The sequence below is a fragment of the Hyperolius riggenbachi genome, chromosome 9 (genome assembly GCF_040937935.1).
Source record: "Hyperolius riggenbachi isolate aHypRig1 chromosome 9, aHypRig1.pri, whole genome shotgun sequence".
Lineage (NCBI taxonomy): Eukaryota > Metazoa > Chordata > Amphibia > Anura > Hyperoliidae > Hyperolius > Hyperolius riggenbachi.
In genome coordinates this window covers 262,741,756-262,766,857 of record NC_090654.1, presented here as the reverse complement: position 1 = coordinate 262,766,857, position 25,102 = coordinate 262,741,756, and the positions used below count along the sequence as shown (strand labels likewise).

General features: G+C 44.6%; 1 protein-coding gene across 2 annotated transcripts in view; it reads right to left on the bottom strand.

Annotated features, from left to right (window-relative positions):
- Nucleotides 1–1,067: 1,067 nt before the first annotated feature.
- The window catches only part of RTN1 (reticulon 1), a 283,915-nt gene continuing 259,880 nt past the window's right edge, over nt 1,068–25,102 (bottom strand). For both annotated transcript variants that reach the window (XM_068254434.1, XM_068254435.1), the window contains 5 exons: nt 17,583–17,721; nt 13,062–13,131; nt 11,499–11,545; nt 6,247–6,305; nt 1,068–2,166 (listed from right to left, as the gene is read on the bottom strand). In XM_068254434.1, coding sequence (XP_068110535.1) covers nt 2,127–2,166; nt 6,247–6,305; nt 11,499–11,545; nt 13,062–13,131; nt 17,583–17,721 — 355 coding nt within the window. In that variant the 3' untranslated portion in view covers nt 1,068–2,126. The remainder of the gene's footprint in view (nt 2,167–6,246; nt 6,306–11,498; nt 11,546–13,061; nt 13,132–17,582; nt 17,722–25,102) is intronic.

Below are 25,102 nucleotides of genomic sequence, written 5' to 3'. Positions count from 1 at the left end.
ACAAGGAACTCACAACAAAACAAGATTATGCAAAAAGGTCTTTGGTAACAGTAGTTCAGTGTCCTCATCTACAAGAAGAAGATTGCCTAATCAAGCTGGAAAGCTGGTGGGGGTAGTGGCGAGTCTTGAGGGCTCGTTTGAAGGTATTAAAGGTGGGGGAGAGTTTGATGGCTGGTGGGAGAGAGTTCCAGAGAGTGGGGATCAGCCCTAGTGAAGTCTTCAGGCCTGGATTTACCTCAGAGGAGCCTACAGGCACAGATGTCCTGGCACCTTAGACTTTGCCCTCTAAGAATCTACAAACCCCCAAACTGCACTGCAAGTGTGCTGGCTGCCCCAGCTGTCACTTCTCCCTTAATTCCCTTGCTCATCATAGGTAGCTACAGGTGCCCCCTAGTATTAAGTAGCCAGACGTACCCTCAACATTAAGTAGGTAGAGTTGCCGCCAAGTATGAAGTAGCTAAAGGAACCTCAATATTAGGTAGCTAGAGGTGTCCCTCACTGAAGGGAGATCTCATCAGATGAATGCAGAGAGCAGGTTGAGTAATCTCTTCTGTACTATCCCATCAGGACTCTGCATAGGGAGGGAGGGAGGCCCTGGGGAGGGGAGTGTGCCACATTTTCATCATTCAGAACCTGTAGGCATGTGCCTACAGTGCCTTATGGTAAATCCGGCCCTGGAAGTCCTGCAATCGTGCATGGGGGTGAGCTCTATCTATAGAAGAGCTTGGTCAATCTGCAGTGTAGAGGATTTAGATGGTGACGATGATTTAGGGATCGCCTCTTTCTTTACTTATGATCCAGGGAGTTAGCGTAGATTAGCAGTGGCTTAATAGAGTACTTGTTAAGGGCACTGTCTTTGACGTGGGAGACCAGGGTTCGAATCCTGGTTAGGTCAAGTACCTATTCAGTAAGGAGTTCAAGGCAAGACTCCCCAACACTGCAGGGTGGCCTCTTGAGCGCGTCCCAGTGGCTGCAGCTCTTGAGCGCTTTGAGTCCGACAGGAGAAAGGAGCTATATAAATGTTCGGATTATTATTATTGGAAATGTAAACAGAAAACCACAAAACCTTGGCAAGAATCAGAGTTTATTCCCATTTGTATTGAAATATCGAGGTTCATAAAACCAGCAGATAAGATACAGTGAGTATGCTCTTCTTTGTGCAATAAATAAAATATCGGTAGAAGATCACATGATCATCGTCACTTTCAGACACCGCTATGATGTGTTTTGGTAGAATCTTACAAGCTCAACAAATAGAACCGTATACATTTAGTGACATTTTATTATTATTAGTATTATATGCATTCAGTGTCAAGTACATCATAAGTGCAAATATTCAAGAGTCCATGAGTTCTCTAGGAACTACAGAGAATGGAATACAAACTGTATAATAAACTAAACAAGCTGGAACTGGCAAGATACCATACATGGAAATCAGAATGTTTTTTGTGGTTTACCCCGATCCCGTACAACCGCAAATTCATACAAAAAAACGGAGAGAGAGAGAGAGAGAGAGAGAGAGAGAGAGAAATACCGCACGCTGATTTCACTTGTGCTGGAAAACACGAAACATTAGTCTACAGTTCTACGTATATTTATATATATATTCATATCATCGAAAGTACTCCCACCAGCGAGCCCAGGGACAATGAAGCAGGTCGGTCGCATCAATGCCCCGAAGCGATGAAGCCCTAAGCCGTACGTCACATTAAGTTATAGAAGCGCTGCCAAGAGTCAGCAGAAAAAAACACTAAAAGAAAAACAAAGGATAATAAATTATAAAAAGAAAAAAAAAATACTTAGGCTCCCAATGTCATGCACTTGTAAGCAACACAGAAAAGAAACACATCTAGTACACTTTTTTTGTATCTCTTCACTATACTCGAGTGCTTTACACGGCCGATTGCGAGTATTTTAAGAGCACGGAAGCAGCTTTGGAGGAGCCGCATCTCGAAGTTTTTGATTTTTTTTTTTGATTTTTGTTTTTAGGATGTTTCAGGGAACACGGTGTGAGAATGGTGCAATAGATTGGTAAGTAAAGTGTAGAACACGGTTGCTTCCACGTTAGACTTCACACAATGTACCAGGGGTTGACTTGATTTTGTAGAGACTTTGTTTTCTAGTCGTTACTCCTTCTGTTTGGTACCTGGGATTTTGGCTTGGATCCTGCAAAAGAAAAAATAGATGTTGGCATGAAAATGGAATCTGTGTCTAGATTGTCAGCAAGCTTATTAAAAAAGGTTACCATCGTATGCCTGATACAAACCATGCAATTTTCCCCGTCAGATCCAATGGGAAATTTCCCAGTCAATCGATAACGTCCAGCATAACTGATCAGCTTCCGATTGAGAAAGGGATTGATTTAGAGATCAGTACTGCACAAAAATGGACCCCTTTCTAAATCAGAAGCAGATCGGATCAACAGGAAATTGACTGTTTCTCACCTCAGTTGACCTTTAAGCGGGCCATTTATATATAGAGTTCCACCCAATGTTCCAAACTGATCAATCCCTTTCTGAAAGGGATGGACTCAGAACGGATTCCATAACACAAAGCACGTCAACTTTTAATAGGTTCTGGCAGTGAATTTATTGAAAAATTTATCAAACTGCAGTGTTGCACTATTCAATGCAGTGGAATGCTATGGGCCCTTCATTTGCCCCCGATTGACCCACAATTTTCAACCTGTCCGACTGATACCTTTTTATCAAAAGGTTGGTCAAAATCATCAAAATTCAGTTGATAGAACATTACAAGTATACCTGGTAACTGGTTCCCCCGCAGAAACAGCCACAATAATATTGACAGCGACCTAACTGTGCACTATTGGCTTACCGCTCGGGATCTGTCGTAAATAGCCAAGCTGGGTCAGGTCCACTCTACTGTGCAGGCGCTCGCCTATTTCCATGCAGCTAAATCTCTATAGCTGTGCATAGCACTGGTTAGCGGTTCGGGCTGCAGCTATGCAGCAGTACAGGAGCCAAATAAGCCCATATTCATTTCCTTTTAAACATTGCAAAGTGCCTGGCTGCCCTGCTGACGCTCTTAGCCATAGACCCTGAATGCAGATCAGATGTTTCTGACAAAAATCTAACACCATTAGCTGCATGCTTGATTAAGGTGTGTGATTCAGACACTACTGATGTCAGAATGATTAGCAGGATGGCCAGGCAACTGGTATTGTTTAAAGAGAATCTGTATTGTTAAAATCGCACAAAAGTAAACATACCAGTGCGTTAGGGGACATCTCCTATTACCCTCTGTCACAATTTCGCCGCTCCCCGCCGCATTAAAAGTGGTTAAAAACAGTTTTAAAAAGTTTGTTTATAAACAAACAAAATGGCCACCAAAACAGGAAGTAGGTTGATGTACAGCATGTCCACACATAGAAAATACATCCATACACAAGCAGGCTGTATACACCCTTCCTTTTGAATCTCAAGAGATCATTTGTGTCTTTCTTTCCCCCTGCATCTCTCATGCACTGAAGTTTCAGGCTGCTCTTTTCTCCCTGCAAACAGCTTTGCCCTTGTCTGAATTTCCTCAGTATGTGAAAGCCCAGCCAGCTCAGAGAACGATTTATCCAGCTTGTAAAAGATAAGAGAGAAGAGAGAAGCTGCCCTAATCTAAATACACAGGCAGTGTGCATAGAGGGGCCTGGAAGGGGGAGTTCATAGCAGAACCACAACACTGAAGAACTTGGCAGCCTTCCAGACACAGGCCGACAAGTCTGACAGGGGAAAGATACATTGATTTATTACAGAGACTGTGATATACAGAAAGTGCTGCAGTAAGCCAGAACACATTAGAATAGCTTTTGGAACTTGTAGGATGATAAAAAAACAGGATGCAATTTTTGTTACGGAGTCTCTTTAAGGAAGTGAATATGGCAGCCTCCATATCCCACTTCAGATGCCCTTTAAATTACAAAAGATGTGGAAATACAATATCCAGTAACAGGAAGTACAAATAATTGCCCTAAAGTACACATCTTGTTTTAAGTTATAAATAGGATGTAAGGCAGAAGTTTCCTGGATTCTGCGAAAATACTATACATCACAGGTAAGTGATTGAAAAGCACTACAGAAGCACTGTGCACTATATACGTTACATTTATTGTAGTATATAATATAGTATATAATGATCTAAATATTATTGAGACATTTATTTCCCAGGTCACATATCTAGTGAAGATTTGCCCTAAAGAAAGGAAGGGGGCAGCTTCATGAAAAGAGGGGGTGATTGTTTTTCATAGAAATTCAGGCAAAAACAGTCCAAAGGCTCATACACACATCAGACCATAGTCTTTTGAAAATGAAAGATCACAGACCAATGTTATCCCCTTCCATGTAGTAGGAGAGCCATATCTACACAGTTTATTCTATGGAGCTAAACTCCCCATCAGATACAAATCTTTGCAAGATGCTTCACACAAAGATGCTGTAGACATTCAAAAGATCAGTATCTGCAAAAGATCTGTTCCTGCAAAAGATCTGTTCCTGCAAAAGATCTGTTCCTGCAAAATGCATTCATAGTCTATCAGATCAGATCCACCAGGATGGATTTTCAGATCTGCAGATGAATGTCAGTTAAAGTGAATGTTTACCGTTTGAAAAAAGAAAAAGTCAGATACTCACCTAAGGAGAGGGAAGGCTCGGTCCTAATGAGCCTTCCCTCTCCTCGCCCGGTCCCGCGCAGGATCCCCCGTGGCAGTATTCGACCAGTTCGGTCAAATACTGCCACTTCCGCATGCCGAAGGGAGCTTTCGGAAGCCTTCGGGCTCCCGAGAACGGGGCCGCTCCATACTACGCATGCGCGAGCGCCCTCTATGACGCGCTCGCGCGTACGTAGTATGGAGTGGCCCCGTCCTCGGGAGCCCGAGTGCTCCCGAAGACTTCCGAAGTCCCTGCGGCGGCGGACGCGAACGGGGGAGCCAGCGCAGCACCGAGGGCACCGGGAGAGGAGAGGGAAGGCTCATTAGGACCGAGCCTTCCCTCTCCTTAGGTGAGTATCTGACTTTATTTTTTACAGTGGTACCCATTGGCTTTAAAAAGGTGTGTATGATGATCTGCAGATCTTATAAACTATGAATGCAATTTGCAGGAACGGATCTTTTGCAGGAACTGATCTTTTGAATGTCTACAGCATCTTTGTGTGAAGCATCTTGCAAAGATTTTTTTCTGATGGCGAGTTCAGCTCCATAGAATAGACTGTAGGTATGGCTCGCCTACTACATGGAAGGGGGTAAATTTGGTCTGTGATCTTTCATTTTCAAAAGACCATAGTCTGGTGTGTGTATGTGGCCCAACACAGATCTAAATAAATCCAGAGTGTGCAAGGGACTGAAAGACCAAAAAGCCTCCTTACTAAATGCAAAACAGAAGTTTGCCTTCTTAAAACAGAAGATATTTGCGATAATTCAGGTTGGAGTGAGCATATGATGTCTCCCACGATGCACCACTGCCGAATATGCAAATTATCCCTTGTTGTCTCTGTGAGCTAGCCACACCTCCAGAACCGCTGGAATGCAATGACGTGTCATCATGTTAATGAATAATTCCATGTCTGTTTTCACTAAACTACATTGGGAAAGTTGTGGAAGGAGTGAAGAAGCTGCTGCATGATGACCACAGATGGGATCAGAACAGGCCTGCCGGTGTAATGTCTGATTGCGCTGCCCGGAAGCTCCCCTCCTCACTGAGTAGCACGCATGCTGCTGAAGGTAACATAATAAATATCTCCGCTCCCACACATCATACACTCCTCAAATTTTCAGGGTAGGGAGGGGATCCCCCGAACTACCTCTATACAAAATTGCAGCCCCCGAGCCCCGCTGGTTCTGGAGATAGATTACAGAAACCTATCTCGGGAACCATTGGGGCTTGGGGGCTGCAATTTGGTATAGAGGTAGTTCGGGGGATCCCCTCCCTACCCTGAAAATTTGAGGAGTGTAGGCTGTGTGGAAGCTGAGATATTTATTATGTTACCACCAGCAGCATTATGAAATAGGAAATGTGGCCGCACAGTCTCCTACTGCGCATGCGGGGCAGCGCAAATCCACAGGCAGCGTAATCAGACACAACACCGGTCAGAGAACTGCCCTCAGAGAACAGGCCTGCTGGTCAGAGAATAGGACTTCCGGTCAGAGAAGAGGACTGGCTCACGTGTCCTCTCCATATAAGAGGAGAAACTGCAGATGTAGCATAGCATGTAGGTCAAAGGAAAAGTTATACTCCATCAACTTACTTTGTCACAATCATATTCATGTTTGTCCTCACAAGTCCGAGATACTGGTCAATCTGTTCCTAGAAAAAAGTACAAGAGAGGAGTTGCTGTATTAGTTTGCGTCTTGTAGCATTAAATAATAAATCCAAATCACATTAAATGCTAAAACCACCCACATCTACTATAGAACTTTACACATCAGGCTGGGGTCACACTTGATCCTCAGAAGATGGCTGTTTTTTCATGGAAATCTGTGGTGTCTGCTCAGTTTTGTCCGTTAGCCAGCTGGCAGCAGAAAAAAGCACCACTGCCAGTATTTTTTTCCTCATAGCGGGAAAACGTACATTACACCCACTGCACTGCGATTCTGCATTGGGAAGCATTCTGTGCGTTTTTGCACTGCGGAAAATCGTACATTATTTTGGTAAGTGCGACCCCTGCCTAAATGTACAGACCTATCTACATGAAAAAAATGGCAGGTTTAAAATAACATTTGTTGCGTTTCCTTTCCGCTTAGTGGTTGGATAGTGTACTGGTTAAGGGCTCTGCCTCAGCACAGGAGACCTGAGTTCAAATCTCGGCTCTTCCTGTTCAGTAAGCCGGCACCTAGGGCTGGTTCTCTCATGAAGCAAGGTGAAACATTTGCATCAGGCGGTAGAGAGTACAGAGGCAGCATGTTTGTACTGTGTTTACACTAACAGCATGCAGTCACAATAGGATGAGAAATTAGAGGAGAGTGAGGTGAAGAGGTCATCATTGGGGAAAAGCAGCTTGTTGTGCTGTGTGAGGAGTCTGACAGTGAGTGAGGAGGGGGGAGGCAGGAGAGCAGCAGTGTTTCCTTTGACATGCACAGCAGAAGGGAGGAGGTGGCACTGCTGTCCTGACTGAGGAGGAGTAGAGTGGCTGAGGGTGAGCAGTTTGTTTGTCACAGACTCACAGCCAGCCAGTGTGATATTGTGTTGAGCTGCAGCATGTCATGTGAGAACATTGAATGAAGCAGAGTAAATTGTTGGGTGCTGTGCGATCATTCCAAATTGGGAGGGGGCGCATGCTCACAAGTTTTCCTCAGGCAGCAAAAAGTCTTAAACAGGCCCTACCAGCACCTTTTCAGTAGGAGACTATGAGCAAGACACCCTAACTCTGCTGCTGCCTACTGAGCGCCACCTAGTGCCTGCAGCTCAAGCGCTTGGAGTCCACCAGAGAAAAGCGCAATATAAATGTCTTGTGGCTTCCTGTGCCCCTCCCAGTCCACACCAGTGCTTGCCCAATGTGCATGTGCGAGTTCACGAACCTCGCATGCTCACTAAAAGGTATCACTCATGCATGAAGGTAAGAATATGTGCACAAGGAGATTCTTCACTGGACAGGTGTGGTTTGTGAATTTGCGCATGCACCGTGGAAGTGCATTGTTTCAAGACAACAGTAAAGTATTCAACTAGCACAGGTCTATATTGTTTCATATATGCACTTCCTACCCAATTAAGGAAACATACTGGGAGTAACACAACCTTAAATAATCTCTAATATATTGTAACGATTGGTGTCAGCAAAAGGCAGAATTGTGATTATGAGGTGATCTGCAGTATCACCAATAATGCAGATATATACCTGATTATAAGATGATCTGCAGAATCACCTATAATGCTGGTATATCAGAAGCTGCCATGACAACAAATACAAAAGGTGTAACAGGTGTAACGTGCTTGGTGCAACTGTAATACAGATACGTTTTAGCAGAACCTCACCAGAGGAGCTGGTGGGTACTATCTGTAATGAACTTCACCAGAGGAGCTGGTGAGAACTAACAGCAAAGAACCTCAACAGTGACAAGGGCTCACTGGCGAGTAGAGAGGTCAGACAAAATAGGTTTGGCAACAGACAGGAAGATACGGTACGAAATCGGCAGGCAAAAGGATAGAGATGTAACATGCAGAGTTAGCAACAGGAATCAGAAGGGCTAAAGTACTAAATCGTAAGGCGAGAACAAAGTCGGAAGAGAGCCAGAGTCATACACAGATTATCAAGTAATATATAAATCAATAACAGAAATAAATCCTAGTCTTGTGTGAAATCCCCGGTTTCCTCCCGGATCAAAGCACACCGGATCTATCTAAGGGTCTGAGTGCTAACACGTACGCAACAGCAGACACTTTGCAAGTGATTCCATGCTGCTTAAGAAGCGGAGGAGACCCCTCGGCCATGCCTCCGCTCATCAGCCAATCGAAGACGCCGAGAGTCTCCGCTGACGTCACCCGACCGGCCGGTCAGCTGACGCGCCTCCTTCCCGCATAAAGGTCTCGTCTGTGCGCGCAAAGCTACTCTGTGAGCCACTGACAGCCCCCTCCTCGGCGTGCTAGACGCCAGAGGGACGGGAGACATGTCTGACAGGGAAACCGAAGCAGCCACGGAGGCATCCAGACTGCCCGCAGCTGCTTCTCCAGGGATTGTTACATATATACATACACGCCAAGCAAAAGGTTATAGTGTTACCTAAAAGTTGCATATTTTAATATTTCAACAATAGACCAATTCCAAGTGAGACATACCATATATAATACTAGCTGATTATGCACCAAAAATACAAACATTAAAAACAATTGAATGCAGATAGCTTCATAAGATAGAAAGTTTGGCAAAACAAAGTTATGTAATTAGGGCAATTTCCTTTTCTCTGGCCAGAGGTATTAAAAAACCCACATTTATCTGTGCATGCATACACTAAAGTGTACGGTGCAAAACACTGGAGTCGGAGGGCCCCCATAGAGTCAGCCATTAGTAGTTGTAATGTGTTTTAGGATCTCCCGATTTGATAATGGGGTCTCACAACAATGCAGACAGTTCAAAAACAACTCCGCAATTGGCCCTTAATACTGGGGCAATCTCACTCGGCTTCAGTGTGCAGCCTCTCGCTCTAGCTTCCAGTGGCTTGGCTCTTCCATGACGCTGTAACGGACAACGTACGATCCGGCTCATCTGTCAGTGTGAGAGCTCGGTTCCCCCTACCATCTGGGAAGGGCACGCAGGATCAGACAGTCACTTCAGTGAGAAACCGCTGCCAAACACGCGGGCGGCTGAAGCTCCGCCCACCTACAGTAAAGGCTTCAACTGCCCCGCAGTCAATGATGAGGGATGGGAGGACACAGGAAACCACAGACAATGGTAGGAACTTTAAAGAAACTTTAGAGAACACCAGTAATTCAGCATCCTGTAGATTTAGACCTTCAAAGATGTCTCTTATTCAGTCCCAAACATGCCCTCTCTGTTTTGAAGCCATTTTGAAAAGCAAAGATCATTGTTCGTTGGGAAAATGCATTAACCCCCTTAGCAGATTGTTTCTGGATATTAGGGTCTAAAAGTGGTGCAATTTTTTAGCATGCTTTTAGACCCTTTAGGGCCTAAGGCCTGGAAAAAAAAATATATCACACCGCAGAGAGATCTGCAGCAGTCCAGCACTCACTCACCTACCTGGGATCCAGCGCTGCAGTTCTCCCTCCGTCCTCTGGGTGGCACTGTAACCCTATAGTGAGATTGCCGGCTGTCGTCATGACTACAGACCACGACCTCACCAGGGGGAAGCAGAGGAAGAAGAATGGTGGCCGACGTCTGGATCCCCCTGGAAGTGAGTAAAAACGCCCGCTGTGCGCATTGCTCTGCATAGATCGGGCAGCTACAACTAGTTCAGCTCGGGATAACCGTTTCTAGCTTGTTTTTTCCACCCTGAGCTGGACTCGTGATAAGCACTAAGGAGGTTAAATGGGCAGCACGGTGGCATAGTGGATAGCACTGTCGCCTTGCAGCGCTGGGTCCCAAGTTTGAATCCCAGCCAGGCCACTATCTGCATGGAGTTTGTATGTTCTCCCTGTGTCTGTGTGGGTTTCCTCCGGACACTCCGGAGGAAGTGATCCAGGGATGTTGATCCAGGGATTTTATCTGATTGCCATCTGGAGTCAGGAAGGAATTTTTCCCTTTTGGGGCTAATTGGGCCATGCCTTGTAAGGGTTTTTCGCCTTCCTCTGGATTAACAGGGATATGTGAGGGAGGAGGCTGGAGTTGTACTTTGTACTGGTTGAACTCCATGGACGTATGTCTTTTTTCAACCAAAATAACTATGCAACTATGTAACTATGTAACTATGTAACTATGTAACTATGTAACTATGCAACTATGCAACTATGCAACTATGCAACTATGTAACTATGTAACTATGTAACTATGTAACTATGTAACTATGTAACTATGTAACTATGTAACTATGTAACTATGTAACTATGTAACTATGTAACTATGTAACTATGTAACTATGTAACTATGTAACTATGTAACTATGTAACTATGTAACTCCTGTTTCCTCCCACATCCCAAACACATACAGATAAGTTATATACTTTGTACAGCGCCTGCGGAAGATGCCGGCGCAATATAAATACTAAATGATAATAATAAATGAGAACTACACTAAGGAGTTATGCAAGCTGCTACTGCTGACTTTGTTCTGACCATTTGCCTAGCTGGCCTGGTGGAGGAAACAGTAAGCTTCACGATAGTTGCCTGAAATCTAAGTTTATGGAAGGCATAGGTAAACTCCCTATATTATCAGGGGACAGTCACAGCATGCTTTATATTTTAACCCCTTCTGCCCCAGTTCATAACAGTAAGTAGAGAACACATTGGCCACTCTAAGGCTGGTTTCACAGTGGGACGTTACAGGCGCACGTTAGAGCAGCCTGTAACGCACCCCACCGCACAGTAATGAAAAATCAATGGGCTGTTCACAGTGCCCACGTTGCGTTACATAGTAACGCTGCGCCACCAGACAACGTACTGCATGCAGTACTTTCTAAGCGGCAGAGGCGCGTTAGACTGCTTGCACATGCTCAGTAACGTTGGGGAGGAGCGGAGAGCGGCCAGGCACATGGCTAATTAATATTCACTGCACTCAGTGACGTGCAGTGTTTACTTCCTGGAGCGGCCGCTCTGTGCAGCGATTGGCCGGCGGGACCACGTGATGCCACATGCGCACAAGAGTACTCATCACGGCATCACGGACGCCAGAGTGAGCTGCACAACGCGGCTCACTCTGACGTCCAAAGCAGGGAGCACCAGGCGTTGCGTTAGGGGCACGTTATGCGACCATAACGTCCCCTAAAACGCAAAGTCCTGGTGTGAAACCAGCCTCAATCACATGATCATTATTAATCAAATGAAAACTAACAACAATGAAACCTTCACATTAAAGTAGCACATTAGAGTTGGATTTTGACAAGAATCCTTACCTGGTACTTGTCATATACGGCTGGAAGGGAAAACATTGACACCACAGCTGAAACACAAAAGAATGGACATAAATATAAAATCATAGCTGAAGGGAGGGGGGAAAAAAAAAAAAAGTTTTGCTGAAAAAATACTTTATGAGCAATAATGCCCAGAACAAAACTGCTATGGTTGTAACTGCAGCTAGCCACAGTTTGACTTATTAAGGCTTCTTGCACACAGGGACGTTACAGGCGCACGTTAGTGCAGCCTGTAGCGCTCTCCCAACACACAGCAATGTATCACAAGTGGGCTGTTCACAGTGCCCACGTTGCGTTACATTGTAACGCAGCAAAGTGCTGCATGCTGTGCGTTCTACGCGGCTAAGCCGCGTTAGACTGTTTGCACATGCTCAGTCATATTGGGGAGGAGGGGACAGCGGCCGGGCACATGGCTAATTAATATTCACTGCACTCAGTGACCTGTAGGGTTTACTTCCTGGAGCGGCCGCTCTGTGCGGCAATTGGCCGGGCGGGACCACGTGATGCCGCATTCGTCCAAGAGTACGCATCACGGACGCCAGAGTGAGCTGCACAACGCGGCTCACTCCGACGTCCACATCAGAGAGCACCAGGCGTTGCGTTAGGGGCATGTTATGTGCCCTATAACGTCCCCTAAACGCAACGTCCTGGTGTGTAACTAGCCTAAAAGGATCACTATCGCAAAAAAATTTACCATAAATTACTTTTGTACTAGGGTTACCGTTGGCTACAGTAGACAGTAAACATCGGACAGATTTTGGACTAGTCTATCTTCTCACGGGGAGTTCTCAGGGTTTGCTTTATTCTGTACCCGTGAAACGCGTTGTCTGTTGTGCATCATTAAAATTATTTCTACCTATGTGTTTTGTTTATTGATGGAAAGAAGATATAATTACTTCTATACTATATGATTTAAAGTCAAGAAATATTCTGGGGGCCTCTTACACGATCTGTAGTGGCTTAAAGAGACTCTGAAGCGAGAATAAATCTCGCTTCAGAGCTCAAAGTTAGCAGGGGCATGTGTGGCACTGCTAAACCGCCGCTATCGTGCCGCTAAACGGGGGTCCTTTCACCCCCAAATCCCCCCCGCAAGACTTGGTCGTACATTTGGTCGCTCCTGGAGGCAGGGCTAACCGCTGCAGCCCTGCCTCCAGTCACGTCTATCAGACGCGCATCGCCGCCTCTCCCCCGCCCCTCTCAGTGAAGGAAGACTGAGAGGGGCGGGGGAGAGGCGGAGATACGCGCTGACAGCCGCGCGTGGGGCAGGGCTGCGGCGGTTAGCCCTGCCCCAACCAGGAAGCGCTCCCCCGCTGCACCAAGGGGATTTGGGGGATCAGGGACCCCCGTTAAGCCGCGGGATAGCGGCGGTTTAGCAGGGGCACACATGCCCCTGCTATTTATGAGGTCTGAAGCGAGATTTATTCTGGCTTCAGACTCTCTTTAATGATCAGCAGTTATTCACTGTAATCAGTTCCTCTGTGTACATATAGATAAGCAGCATACCACATAAGATATGTAGCAGTATATTGTAATGTGAGATCTTACCCATGATGAGGAGTGTAAGTCCATTGAACAGAGCTCCAACATATGTCAGTAGCCACATTAGCACTGCAAACTGCAAACAAAAAAACACACATAAAACACTGTTGGTGGCTGCATAGCTTTACTCTCTCTAAAGGTGGCCACACACACACTATACAATTTTTTTTAAATATCTGTTCAATTCAAGAATTGCAATAAATTTTTCTGACCGATTGTAACATTTCAAAAATCTGACCAATGTACCACACACCTATGTTAAATGTTTCCCCAAATATGATAAAAATGATTGGAAACTGAGAAAATTGCTTGGGTGTGTATATTAATAAACTGGCAATCTACCACACACACACACACACACACCATTCAATTTTCATAAAAATTGATCAGAAAATTTAAGCACTCCCATTCAACTTTTATCGAATAAAAAACGGGAAACCCGATCGGATTTCTCGCTCGAATGAAAAAAAAAAAAAAAGCTTTCGATTTTTTGGAGAATCCGATCTTATATCGAATTGCTGTAAAATCGGATCATTTTATTGTATTGTGTGTGGCCACCTTCAAAGATTTCCCAGATTATACCCGAACCGATCACCTAAACAATCGCTCTGCAACAATATAGTTCACCTATCGTTTGCCACAATGAAAGATCAGCAATGCTTAGCGATTATCGGGCATGTTGCAAGAACAACATGAAAGATCAAATTGCTAAACATCATGAAACAAATGTTACAAAAGTAGCACATTTAAAAAGAATAGTTTGTCTTGAACAATCTTTATAGGACGGCACCCTGGAAATACTATTCTGAATGCAAAAAAATTGAAATTGCATCTATCCTCCCTAAAATTCCAGTTTTAAATCTTGTTTTTAAGTTTTTACTGTTTCATTGTCTCTGGTCAATGACATATTCATTGAAGTATGCCAGAGCTAAAATTTATGAACTAGTGACCCTTTTTATCTCTCTTCTGCTCTCAGAAGCCATTTACTGAGAGGAAAGTGTTTTATGGCTGTAATTACAGATCAATTGCACTAGGGTAATCTGCGCTTAAAATTTTACATTATCCTATAAAACGTGCAAAAAGTCAACTTAGGCAAGCAAAATAATTGGCTTTTTGCATGAAGGAATATCTGGTGAGCAGGAGAGAAAGGGAGGGGGGGGGAGGAGTTACCCTGGTAGTGGCCCCTCCCATCCCAGTCTGTTTGCTTCTTGGCAAATCACACCTGTGGTGATTAATCAGCTAACCCTTCCAGCTGCAATATGATCTGTTTATATGGTTTTATTATTACAGGTGTATAGCGATTCAAGAGGACCTGTGGCATATGCCTGCTTCAGGCTACACTTGAATACTTGAGCGCTTCGCGTATTGGATTGTATGTGTATGGGACTTTAAGGGCCCGTTTCCACTACGGCGATTTCGCCGCCGATTCTGCAGAGTTTCCCCGCACATGATTCGCACGGGGAAACTCTGCCATAGGTGATGACGGGGCCGCAGCGGAATCGCTTGCGGGAGCGATTCGCCCGGAACACCCCGCAGAATTCGCCGCGGAGGCTGCGAATCCCATAGCCGTGCATGGCACGGCTCATGGGATTCGCCTGCGATCCCGCCCACCCGCTCAGTGCGGTGTGCGTCTGCGAGACGCACGCCGCACTAGTGGAAACCAGCCCTTACAGGGAACCTAAACTGAGAAGGATATGTACTTTTCCTTTTAAAATAATACCAGTTGCCTGACTCTCCTGCTGATCCTGTGTCTCAAATACGTTCAGCCACAGCCCCTGAACAAGCATGCAGATCAGGTGCTCTGACTGAAGTCAGACTGTATTAGCTGCATGCTTGTTTCAGGTCTGTGATTCCGACACTACTGTAGCCAAAGGGATCAGCAGGGCTGCCTGGCAATTGGTATTGTTTAAAAGGAAAAATCCATATCCCTCTCAGTTTAGGTTCCCTTTAAGCACGGATTACACTAGTGCAATTGAAGAGTATGGAGGAAAGGGAGTTTACAGTGCTACTGGAAGGCTGGGTGGGTGACAGCAGGAGTGGCACTTTGCACCTCCAGTGTTCCACCATCCATCTGTGTGCAGCCTCCATACTAGTAGTCTCTGTCTCCCTTGACACAACAATCACTGAGTGAGGATTTAACAGAGAGACTAGGAGAAGCCACACAGAACACCACTCTGATGGAGGACACTAACTGAGTGATCAGCCATGAAACGATGTGTAGGTGGCAAAGTGCCAGCTTGGAGTTTCGGGCTAGAACTGCTCCCAAGCCTGCTTAAAGCACACCTAAACAGGGATATAGAGACAGCCATATTTATTTCCTTTTAAACAATGCAGATCGCCTGGCTCACCTGCTGAGCCTCTGTCTCTAATACTTTACTTACAGACCATGATCAAGCATGCACACTACTGCAGCCAAAGAGATCAGCAGGATTGTTTAAAATGAAATAATTATGGAAGCCTCTAGATCCCTCTCAGTTCAGGTGTCCTTTAAAGGGAACCTAAACTGAGAAGGATATGGATTTTTCCTTTTAAAATAATACCAGTTGCCGGACTCTCCTGCTGATCTTGTGTCTCTCATACTGTCAGCCACAGACCCTCAACAAGCATGCAGATCAGGTGCTCTGACTGAAGTCAGACTGGATTAGCTGCATGCTTGTTTCTGGTGTGTGATTCAGCCACTACTGCAGCCAAAGAGATCAGCAGGACTGCCAGGCAACTGGTGATGTTTAACCACCCTGGCGTTCTGATTAAATCGCCAGGGTGGCTGCGGGAGGGTTTTTTTTAAATAAAAAAAAAACTATTTCATGCAGCCAACTGAAAGTTGGCTGCATGAAAGCCCACTAGAGGGCGCTCCGGAGGCGATCTTCCGATCGCCTCCGGCGCCCAGAATAAACAAGGAAGGCCGCAATGAGCGGCCTTCCTTGTTTTGCTTATATCGTCGCCATAGCGACGAGCGGAGTGACGTCATCGACGTCAGCCGACGTCCTGACGTCAGCCGCCTCCGATCCAGCCCTTAGCGCTGGCCGGAACTTTTTGTTCCGGCTACGCTGGGCTCAGGCGGCTGGGGGGACCCTCTTTCGCCGCTGCTCGCGGCGGATCGCCGCAGAGCGGCGGCGATCAGGCAGCACACGCGGCTGGCAAACTGCCGGCTGCGTGTGCTGCTTTTTATTTGATGAAAATCGGCCCAGCAGGGCCTGAGCGGCGACCTCCGGCGGTGTTGGACGAGCTGAGCTCGTCCAGACCGCTCAGGTGGTTAAAGGGACTCTGAGGAGCAAAAATAAATGAAATTGGTACTCACCTGGGGCTTTCTCCAGCCCAGCGTAGGTCGGGAGGTCCCTCGGCATCCTCCTGGCTCTTCTGCCGGTCCCTCCGCCACATACCGCACCGGGGTCACCCGCGCCGGGTGTCGGGCTCCCACTTCCTGAACCGGGACGCTCTTCGTCATTACGCCGGCTGCTGCGCGTCATCACAGCGACCGGCGTGACAGTACTGCGCATGCGCGGCGGTTTCGAGGAGATTGAGCGTGGAACGCTAGTACAATAATCTCCCCAAGCCAACACACATATCACAGCTCTCCTGCGCTGTGTTCAATTACAGTCAAACGCAATAACACCAGGAACCATCAGCGGGGAGTGAAGGGGACAGATTAGGGGAGAGGAACTGCCACTTCCTCTCCACACATAATCAACATCCTACTCAGTCAAAGATTACAGCTGAGCAGAGCAGGGGGGGGGGGGGGGAAGGCGGCGCAGGAGGTTGTCGATGGTGCTGTGACATGCCACAGTATTGCACTTACATTGTGATTAAAAATAGGCTAAAACAAAAGAAAATACCGGTATATATGGCAGAATTCATATCCCTCTCAGTTCAGGTGCACTTTAATCAAAGTCTCACAAAGGAATAGACTAAAAAAGGTAATTTAGAACCCTTATTTCAAAACAATTAACTTCAGTTTACAAATGTATACAAACTAACTATGTCTTTATTAAGGTGGCCACACACGATACAATAAAATGATCCGATTTTACGTTCATTCGATAAAAACGATCGGATCTCCCGAAAAAAATCGAAAGCTCTTTTTTCATTCGACTGAAAAATCCGATCGGATTTCCCGTTTTCTTCGATTTTAATCGATCCGGAATGCCAGATATTTTTCTTCAATTTTTCTAAAGATTGTATGGTGTGTGTTGGATTGTCCAATTATTAATATACACATCCTAGCAATTTTCTCAGAGTTTCCAATCATTTTTATCATAATTGGGGAAAAATTGAACATACGTGTGTGGTACATTGGTCATATTTTTAAAATGTTACAATCAGTCAGAAAAAATGTATTGCAATTCTTAAATTGAACAGATATTTTAAAAATTGTATGGTGTGTGGCCACCTTTATAGTGATCAATCGGCTTCTACCAACTGGACACCCGGACCCATGAGTGGCTGTGGATGGTAATTTGAGACATACTGAAGAAGGAGGAGCATTGTGGTTAGGTGCGGAGGTGGCAGGTAGGAGGCCATCAGACATACCTTTAGTGAGTCCACCAGGTCCTGGACCAGGAAGAGTCTCCGCAGCTCCCGGGCTATGCTGTTTATATACACCTGCACACAGTCTGTGTATTTCTGGATCTGTTCTTGGGAAAGGGAGATCTCCACATCCAAGTAATTTCTGAAAAGAGATCAGAGGAGTTCTCATCAGTTGTTAGACATCAGCAGTTCATAGTTTTAAAAAGTGTTAAAAGAAATAAAAAAAATTAAAGCAGTCATTAAGGATTTAAAAGTGAGATTTAGGGCTCTTTTCCACTATGAAATGCAATTGCAAATCGCGTTTCAATTTCCTCCATGCGATTGAGCTACTATACTCTTTATAGTACAGCTCAATCGCATACAAAACGCAGCAGGACGACGATTGCGTTTTGACCAAAATCGCATCACAATCGGATCGCACTAATGGAAATTGCTGCTGCAGTTTCCATTCGTTTAATATACCTTGCGATTTGCGATCAGAATCAAATAGCAAATCGCAGGGTAGTAGAAAAAGGCCCTGAAACCACACCTTACAACAAAAAAACCAAACCTTTTGGATAATTCAGCAGACTGAATACACAGAAGACCAAATTAAATTTAGCGCTAGTAATTATACAGAAGTGAAAAGCTACTCCTTTGACATGGGAGACCAGGGTTCGAATCCTGGCTAGGTCAAGTACCTATTCAGTAAGGAGTTCAAGGCAAGACTCCCTAACACTGCAGGGTGGCCTCTTGAGCGCGCCCCAGTGGCTGCAGCTCTTGAGCGCTTTGAGTCCGACAGGAGAAAAGCGCTATACAAATGTTCGGATTATTATTATTATTATTATTATTATTATTATTATATTACTCCGTTTTTATCAGGGCTGTGGAGTCGGAGCAATTTTGGGTAACTGTAGTCGGTGGTTTCATAAACTGAATAGTTGGAGTTGGATGATTTTTGTACCAACTCCACACCCCTGGTTTTTATGGTCACTTGCTGTTTACACTGTAAGGGACAAGACTTCTCGTACAGATCAGTGACTTGGTTCTGCTCTTATCTGCTGACATGCTCAGGTACTACTACTGACTTGTCAGCAAAATGTCTGCTCTTATGCAGATAACACCCCCCCCCCCCCCCAAAAAAAAAAAGAAAAAAGAAATAAATAAATAAAAAAGAAAGAAAAGAGTTGTGAGGTGTCTGTGCAGCACTTGGCTCTAAACTGTCATGCAAAGGTTTGAGTCCCAATCCCTGTGGCCAACATTCTTCAAATGCAAGATGTACATTTCTACCAGAGAAAAATGCATTATAAATGACTCATTTCCCATGTTGCTGTCAGTACATGTAAACAGTAAAAAGCTGACAGTGTTATTACCTTTATTCTCTACAAAGCACTCACTGGGAAGGATCTATACCAAGATATCAGCCAGCCTCCCTACTCGTTCACACACCAATTTGTCAGTAGGACCCAGCAATTGCAGCTCAGCAAGTGCTTTTGTATAAAAAGAAATAACTGAGAATGCCCATGTGGAGATGGACTAGTACAAAACCTGTCAGATTTTCACTACCTACTTTGAGTTTTAGCAACATAGGAAAACATTTATAGGGCATTTTGCTCTTGGAGAAATGTACATTTATCCATTTTAAATATTAGAATTTTTCTTTTATGATAAATTGTCCTTGTCAGTCAAAAAGCTGACTAAGGGCTCGTTTCCACTATCGCGAATCTGCATGCGTCCAACGCATGCAGATCCGCACATGTAATACAAGTGGATGGGCCTGTTTCCACTGTAGCGTTGTTGAGGTGCGTTTTTTTCAGCGTGAAAAAAACGCACAAAAGAGCCAACGATTTCGCCTGCGTCGGGAATCCGTGCGAATCGCCGCTAATGTATTTAATAGTAAAAACGCATGCGTTTGTTACATGCGTTTTTACCCGCGATTTCGCGTGCGATTTCGCACCTTTTTCAATTTTATTTAGCCCTGGCAGTGTCATGGTTAATTTCGCATGGCACCCTGCCATGCGAAATCGCAGGCGAAATCGCGGGTAAAAACGCATGTGGAAACGCATCCGCATGCGTTTTTACAAGCGTCGGAATGCGGCCGAAATCGCGTCGCAACAGTGGAAACAAGCCCTAAAGACCGAGACGGAATACCATTCAAGAGTTTGGCAGTTGATCATTTTTGAAAGAAAAAAAATAAAATAGTTTTAAAATTACAGATATAGTAATACCCCTCATTATCCGGCACAAGTGGGGATTGGCTGATGCTTCATAAGTAGTTTTTGGTTGGTTGAGAGTCAATGTTAAAAATAGGCCGAGCTAGTACAGTGCTGTACCCCACACTGTATACTTACCATTATCTCTGTATGAATGTTGAAATACAGTAATTAAAAACAAATTAAGACAAAGGACAGACTTAATGTAACAGCGGTTTATTACTGTATAAAGAAATGTGAACTCGTCCATACATTAGGCAACTTGGTAGCCAATCGATCATCCGATTAAATTACTATAATCGAAATGGGACAAAAATCAGTGCCGCCAAGTGCATGCCCGACCAACCATGCAGCCAATGTCGGACCGAAATTGGTCGCATTGTCGATCGGATATGCAAGATGTAGGGCCGACTTGCTCGATTTTGTGCACTGCGGTAATGGCAAGTAAAATCAGGAGGAGCGACAAAACCCCGCCGCGTCGGCCGCTGTGTGTGTGTGCGCTGTAATGTGCATCTATATATTACCTGTTCTGTGTCACGGTGTCTGTCCATCCGTCTTCCGCCTTCTATTAGCCGGCACATAACACACCAGTGCCTGATGTCACACGCCATGCCGGCAGCGTGTATGCGGCTAATAGGAGGCGGAAGATGGATGGACACTGTGACACAGGACAGGTAATGTATAGATGCACATTACAGCACATATACATTACATATCCGCCGGCGTCCTCCTGGCTCCTCCGGTTACTGGCGATGCCCGGGCTGGGGGTCGGGCCGGTCCTTCCTGGATCTTGACGCTTGGTGTCATTACGCCGGCCGATACGCGTCATCACGGTGGCCGGCATGACAGTCCTGCGCATGCGCGTTTTAGAGTTAGAAAACTGCGCATGCGCAGGACTGTCATGTCGGCCGCTGTGATGACACATTGGGGCCAGCATGATGACACCAAGCGTCAAGATCCAGAAAGAGCCGGCCTCACACCCGGCCCGTGTTTCGCAGGTAACTGGAGCCGCCGGAGGGACACAGAGAGGAGCCAGGAGGAAGTCGGAGGACCTCATGGCCTACGGTGGACTGGAGGAAGCCCCAGTTTTTTTTTATTCTATGTACTACTCAGGGTCCCTTTAAGAGAGAGATTTGTCTCTTTGTCGAATCTGCCCATCATCGCTAGGCTACCTCAAGGCTAGGCTCACAGTGGGACTTTGCATTGTGATGCGACTTTAACGTCGCAACGCAAAATTACACCGTAACAAAAAAGAAAAGTTGTAATGCACATTAAAGGGAATCTGAAGTGAAAATAAACTTCTGATATACAGTAATGATTTGTGTGTGTAGTAGAGCCAAGAAACAGAACATTAGTAGCACAGATATGAGTCTCATATCGTTCCCAGTACAGGAAGAGTTAAGAAACTTCACTTGTTATCTATGCAAAAGAGCTTCTCTATGCTCTCCGACTAATTTAGCCAGAGAGCAGTGATATTTTCTAAAGCACTTATACATCAAAGAAACAGTGAAAGACAACTTCAGATAACATTTTACTGCAGAGGAGTTCAAAGGGTCATTTGAACACATCTGCTCTGTTTCATAGTTTAAAATGCAGAGTGTAGTTTGTAAACTGCTAATATTAGAGAATGATGCAAATGTATATACATACATACATACATACACACACAAACACACACACACACACACAAACACACAAACACACACACACACACACACACACACACACACACACACACACACACAAACACACACACACACAAACACACAAACACACACACAAACACACAAACACACAAACACACAAACACACAAACACACAAACACACAAACACACACACACACAAACACACAAACACACAAACACACACACACACAAACACACACACACACAAACACACACACACACACACACACACAATATAAAAAACTATAGAACTGAAAATAAACACGAGACTCTTCTTTGCTACTAATGTTCTATTAATTATCCGTACTACACATACAAATTATTATATCAAAAGTTGTTTCCGCTTCAGTGTCACTTTAATGGTGTGTTAACGTTGCATACAGTAGGTACAGTGAAGCATACAGGCAATGAAAAGTATGCTTCCCCAGCCTAAAAGTTGACTTCTGCATCTTGCAAGGCAAAAAACATTTTCTGGTTGCATAAGGATTCTGCTTAACCAAGTTCTGGATAACGGAGGGTTTACTGTATTTAATTTTTTAGGTCCGAACAAACACACCCACAAAAAACAAAAACAAAACTTGGGGCTTCCTCCAGCCCCGGGCAACCAACCTGTCCCTCGCTGCAGTTCTGGTGTCTACTGCGGACGTGCAGTAGATGCCAGCCTGGTGAGGTCGGCATCTGCAATGGAGGGGATCCGGAGCTTCGTCAAGAGACAGATAGACTGCTGCCAGGGGCTGGAGAAAGCCCCAGATAAGTAGATCTTGCTGTTTTTTGTGTGCTTGGATGTGCTAACTCACTCCCAGTGTAGCTGCTTCTGTAAAATCAGCCTGCTGTACAAGATTAGATGGGATAATACACACTGCAGACTGTCACATGGGTGGGAACAGCTCCTCCTCCTCCCTCCTAGCAATTACAGCAGATGGAGCTGTCTGGCTCACTCTGCTGTGCTGGGCATACAGTACATCCATGCATGCCGACACTGCCGGGCCTCTTATTCCAAAATGTAAACGGAGTATCCTATTCACCTTCCACATGGTTATTTTTAAAAAGTGTATTTGCAAATAACTTACTAAAAACTATAATATATATATATATATATATATATATATATATATATATATATATATATATATATATATATATATATATATATATATATATATATATATATATATATATATATATATATATATTGCACACATGAGCTGGTGGTCATTTCGGATGCAGCCTTAGTGGTATGCGCTGGCGTTCTCCTCGCTGTCCAAAAAATGTAAGTTACACATATTTTTTGCTTAGCTGCTCCCAAAGTTTTAAATTTAGGTTAGGTCACTTGCCCGGAGGTTTGCTTCACCGTGGCGCAAGTGTCTAGTACATTCTACTTTGCATGCAAACCATATTGGAAGCTAAAGTTCCTCCTAGCGTAATAAATGTTAGCACTTGTTTTGGATGCAGGGCATGCATTTTTCAGTCTAGCAGAGGTGGTGCATGCCTGTGTGATTAACCATTCCATTGCAGCATGTGTTTAGGGATGCGCAGCCTTTCCCCCACTGTTTCTTTAGAAATGCCCTTAGGGCCTGTTTTCACTTGTGCGGTATCGCCGCAGATCCCGCTGACGAAATCGCATGCGGGAGCAAAATCGCATGCGATTTTTACAGTGATTTCGCATAGGTTAGTGTATATGCGATTTTAACCATGTACGTGCCTGTGTGATTTTTACATGGTTTTCATGCGAAATCGCATGCGAAATCGTGGTAAAAATTGCATGCGTTTTTCCTAGTAAATACATTGTAAGAGATTTGCATAGCAGTGTGCGGTATGCGAATTCTGCGGGGTCTACCGTGCAGATTTTTTCTGCACAGAAAAACGCTCAGAAATTCTGACAAGTGGAAACAGTCCCATCCACTTGTATTGGCTATGCAAATCTGCATGCAGAAAACGCAGACAGATTTGCTCTAGTGGAAACGGGCCCTTAAAGTGGTCTGAAACTGACGTCACATTCAATAAGAATGGGTTTTCCTACATTTTATTACCCATACAGTCACCATATCCGCTTTTGCGCACAATATTGTCCATTTACAAATTACAAATTCCTAAAGTAGTTCATCTGCTCTGAAAGCTGCCATTGCATTTTATTGAAGCTGCTTTTCATTATATATTAAAATCTTCTAGTGAGCTGTTCTGAACTATGTGCATGCTTGAGCTTGTTTTAAGTTGTTAAACACAATATAACAACTGAGGAATGTAAAAAGAATGTTATCTCCTGTTTGGATCATAAGCTGAAGGAGTTGTTCTGCTACAATTTTTTCTGGTAGTAGGTTTAAAGCTGTAAGGAATCTTTTAAAGCAAAGAAGACATGCTGAGTTTCAGACCACTTTAAACTAAATATCAGAACATGAGACGCTAGGAAAGGTAGAGCTACCGTTACTGCACACCACACACACATACACACACACACACACACACACACATCTCAGGATATTATTTTCAGTACTGTACAGTTTTGCTTTAACCAGTAAAATATCCAGCCATTATTGCAATTTGGGTTTTTTTTTTGCTCATTTTGGGGCTAATTTATAAAGCAACTAGCTGATTGCCCGGCATTGTCCTGGTATGTATTTGGCTGGTGTTGGCTCCACCCATTTTTTCTAACCCTAACACACAATTACTCAATGACCAAGTTTGTGAGCTTTGCGGTCTTTGGTATCAATAATTTGCATTGAAATTAAAAAATCTGATTGGCTGTTTGTGGCTCTGCCCCCTTTTCTGAATTCAAACCCCAATGACCAACTGTACCAGGTTTGAGGCCTGTGCCATTAACAGTGCAAGAATAGCAGCAATTAAATATTCCCCTGGAAAAGCAATAGGTGAAGTTTGATTCACTTTTGTAGGCTCCACCCACTTTTCTGAATATTAATCTCAGTCACCCAGTGACCAACTGTGCAAAGTTTGAGAACCCTGCCATTACCAGTGTAAGAATGGCTGCAGTTTACATTTTCCCAGTGAAATTTGTATTTGTCTCCACCCACTGATGACCCAGCGTTGCCTGTGTATGTATTTGACTGGTGTTGGCTCCGCCCACTTTCTAACCCGAACGCACAAACACTCAATGATCAAGTTTGTGAGCTTTGGGGTCCTTGGCATCAATAATTTGTATATTCCCATGAAATGAAACAAATCAGATTGGCTGTTTGTGGCTTCACCCCCTCTCCAGCATTTGAACCTTAGTCCAGGGATGTCAAACCGGTCCTACGAGGGCCGAGATCCTCACACATTTTTGATACAGCTCAAATTAATTGATGGGTCTGAATCAGGAAAGGTGCGGTCCATCAGGTAGAACACATTCCTTTCTTTCTCAGTCCATCCTAAACACCGGCATGGATCTGGCCCTCCAGGCCTGGAGTTTGACACATGTGCCTTAGTCACTCAATGATCAACTGTAGCAGGTTTGAAGCATCTGCTATTAGCAGTGTAAAAATGGCAGCAATTTAAATATTCCCCTTGAAAATCAACAGGTGAATTTTGATTGGCTATTATAGGCTCCACCCACTTCCCTGAATATTAATCTCAGTCACCCAGTGACCACCTGGGTTCAAATCTCGGCTCTGCCTGTTCAGTAAGCCAGCACCTATTTCAGTAAGGAGTTTC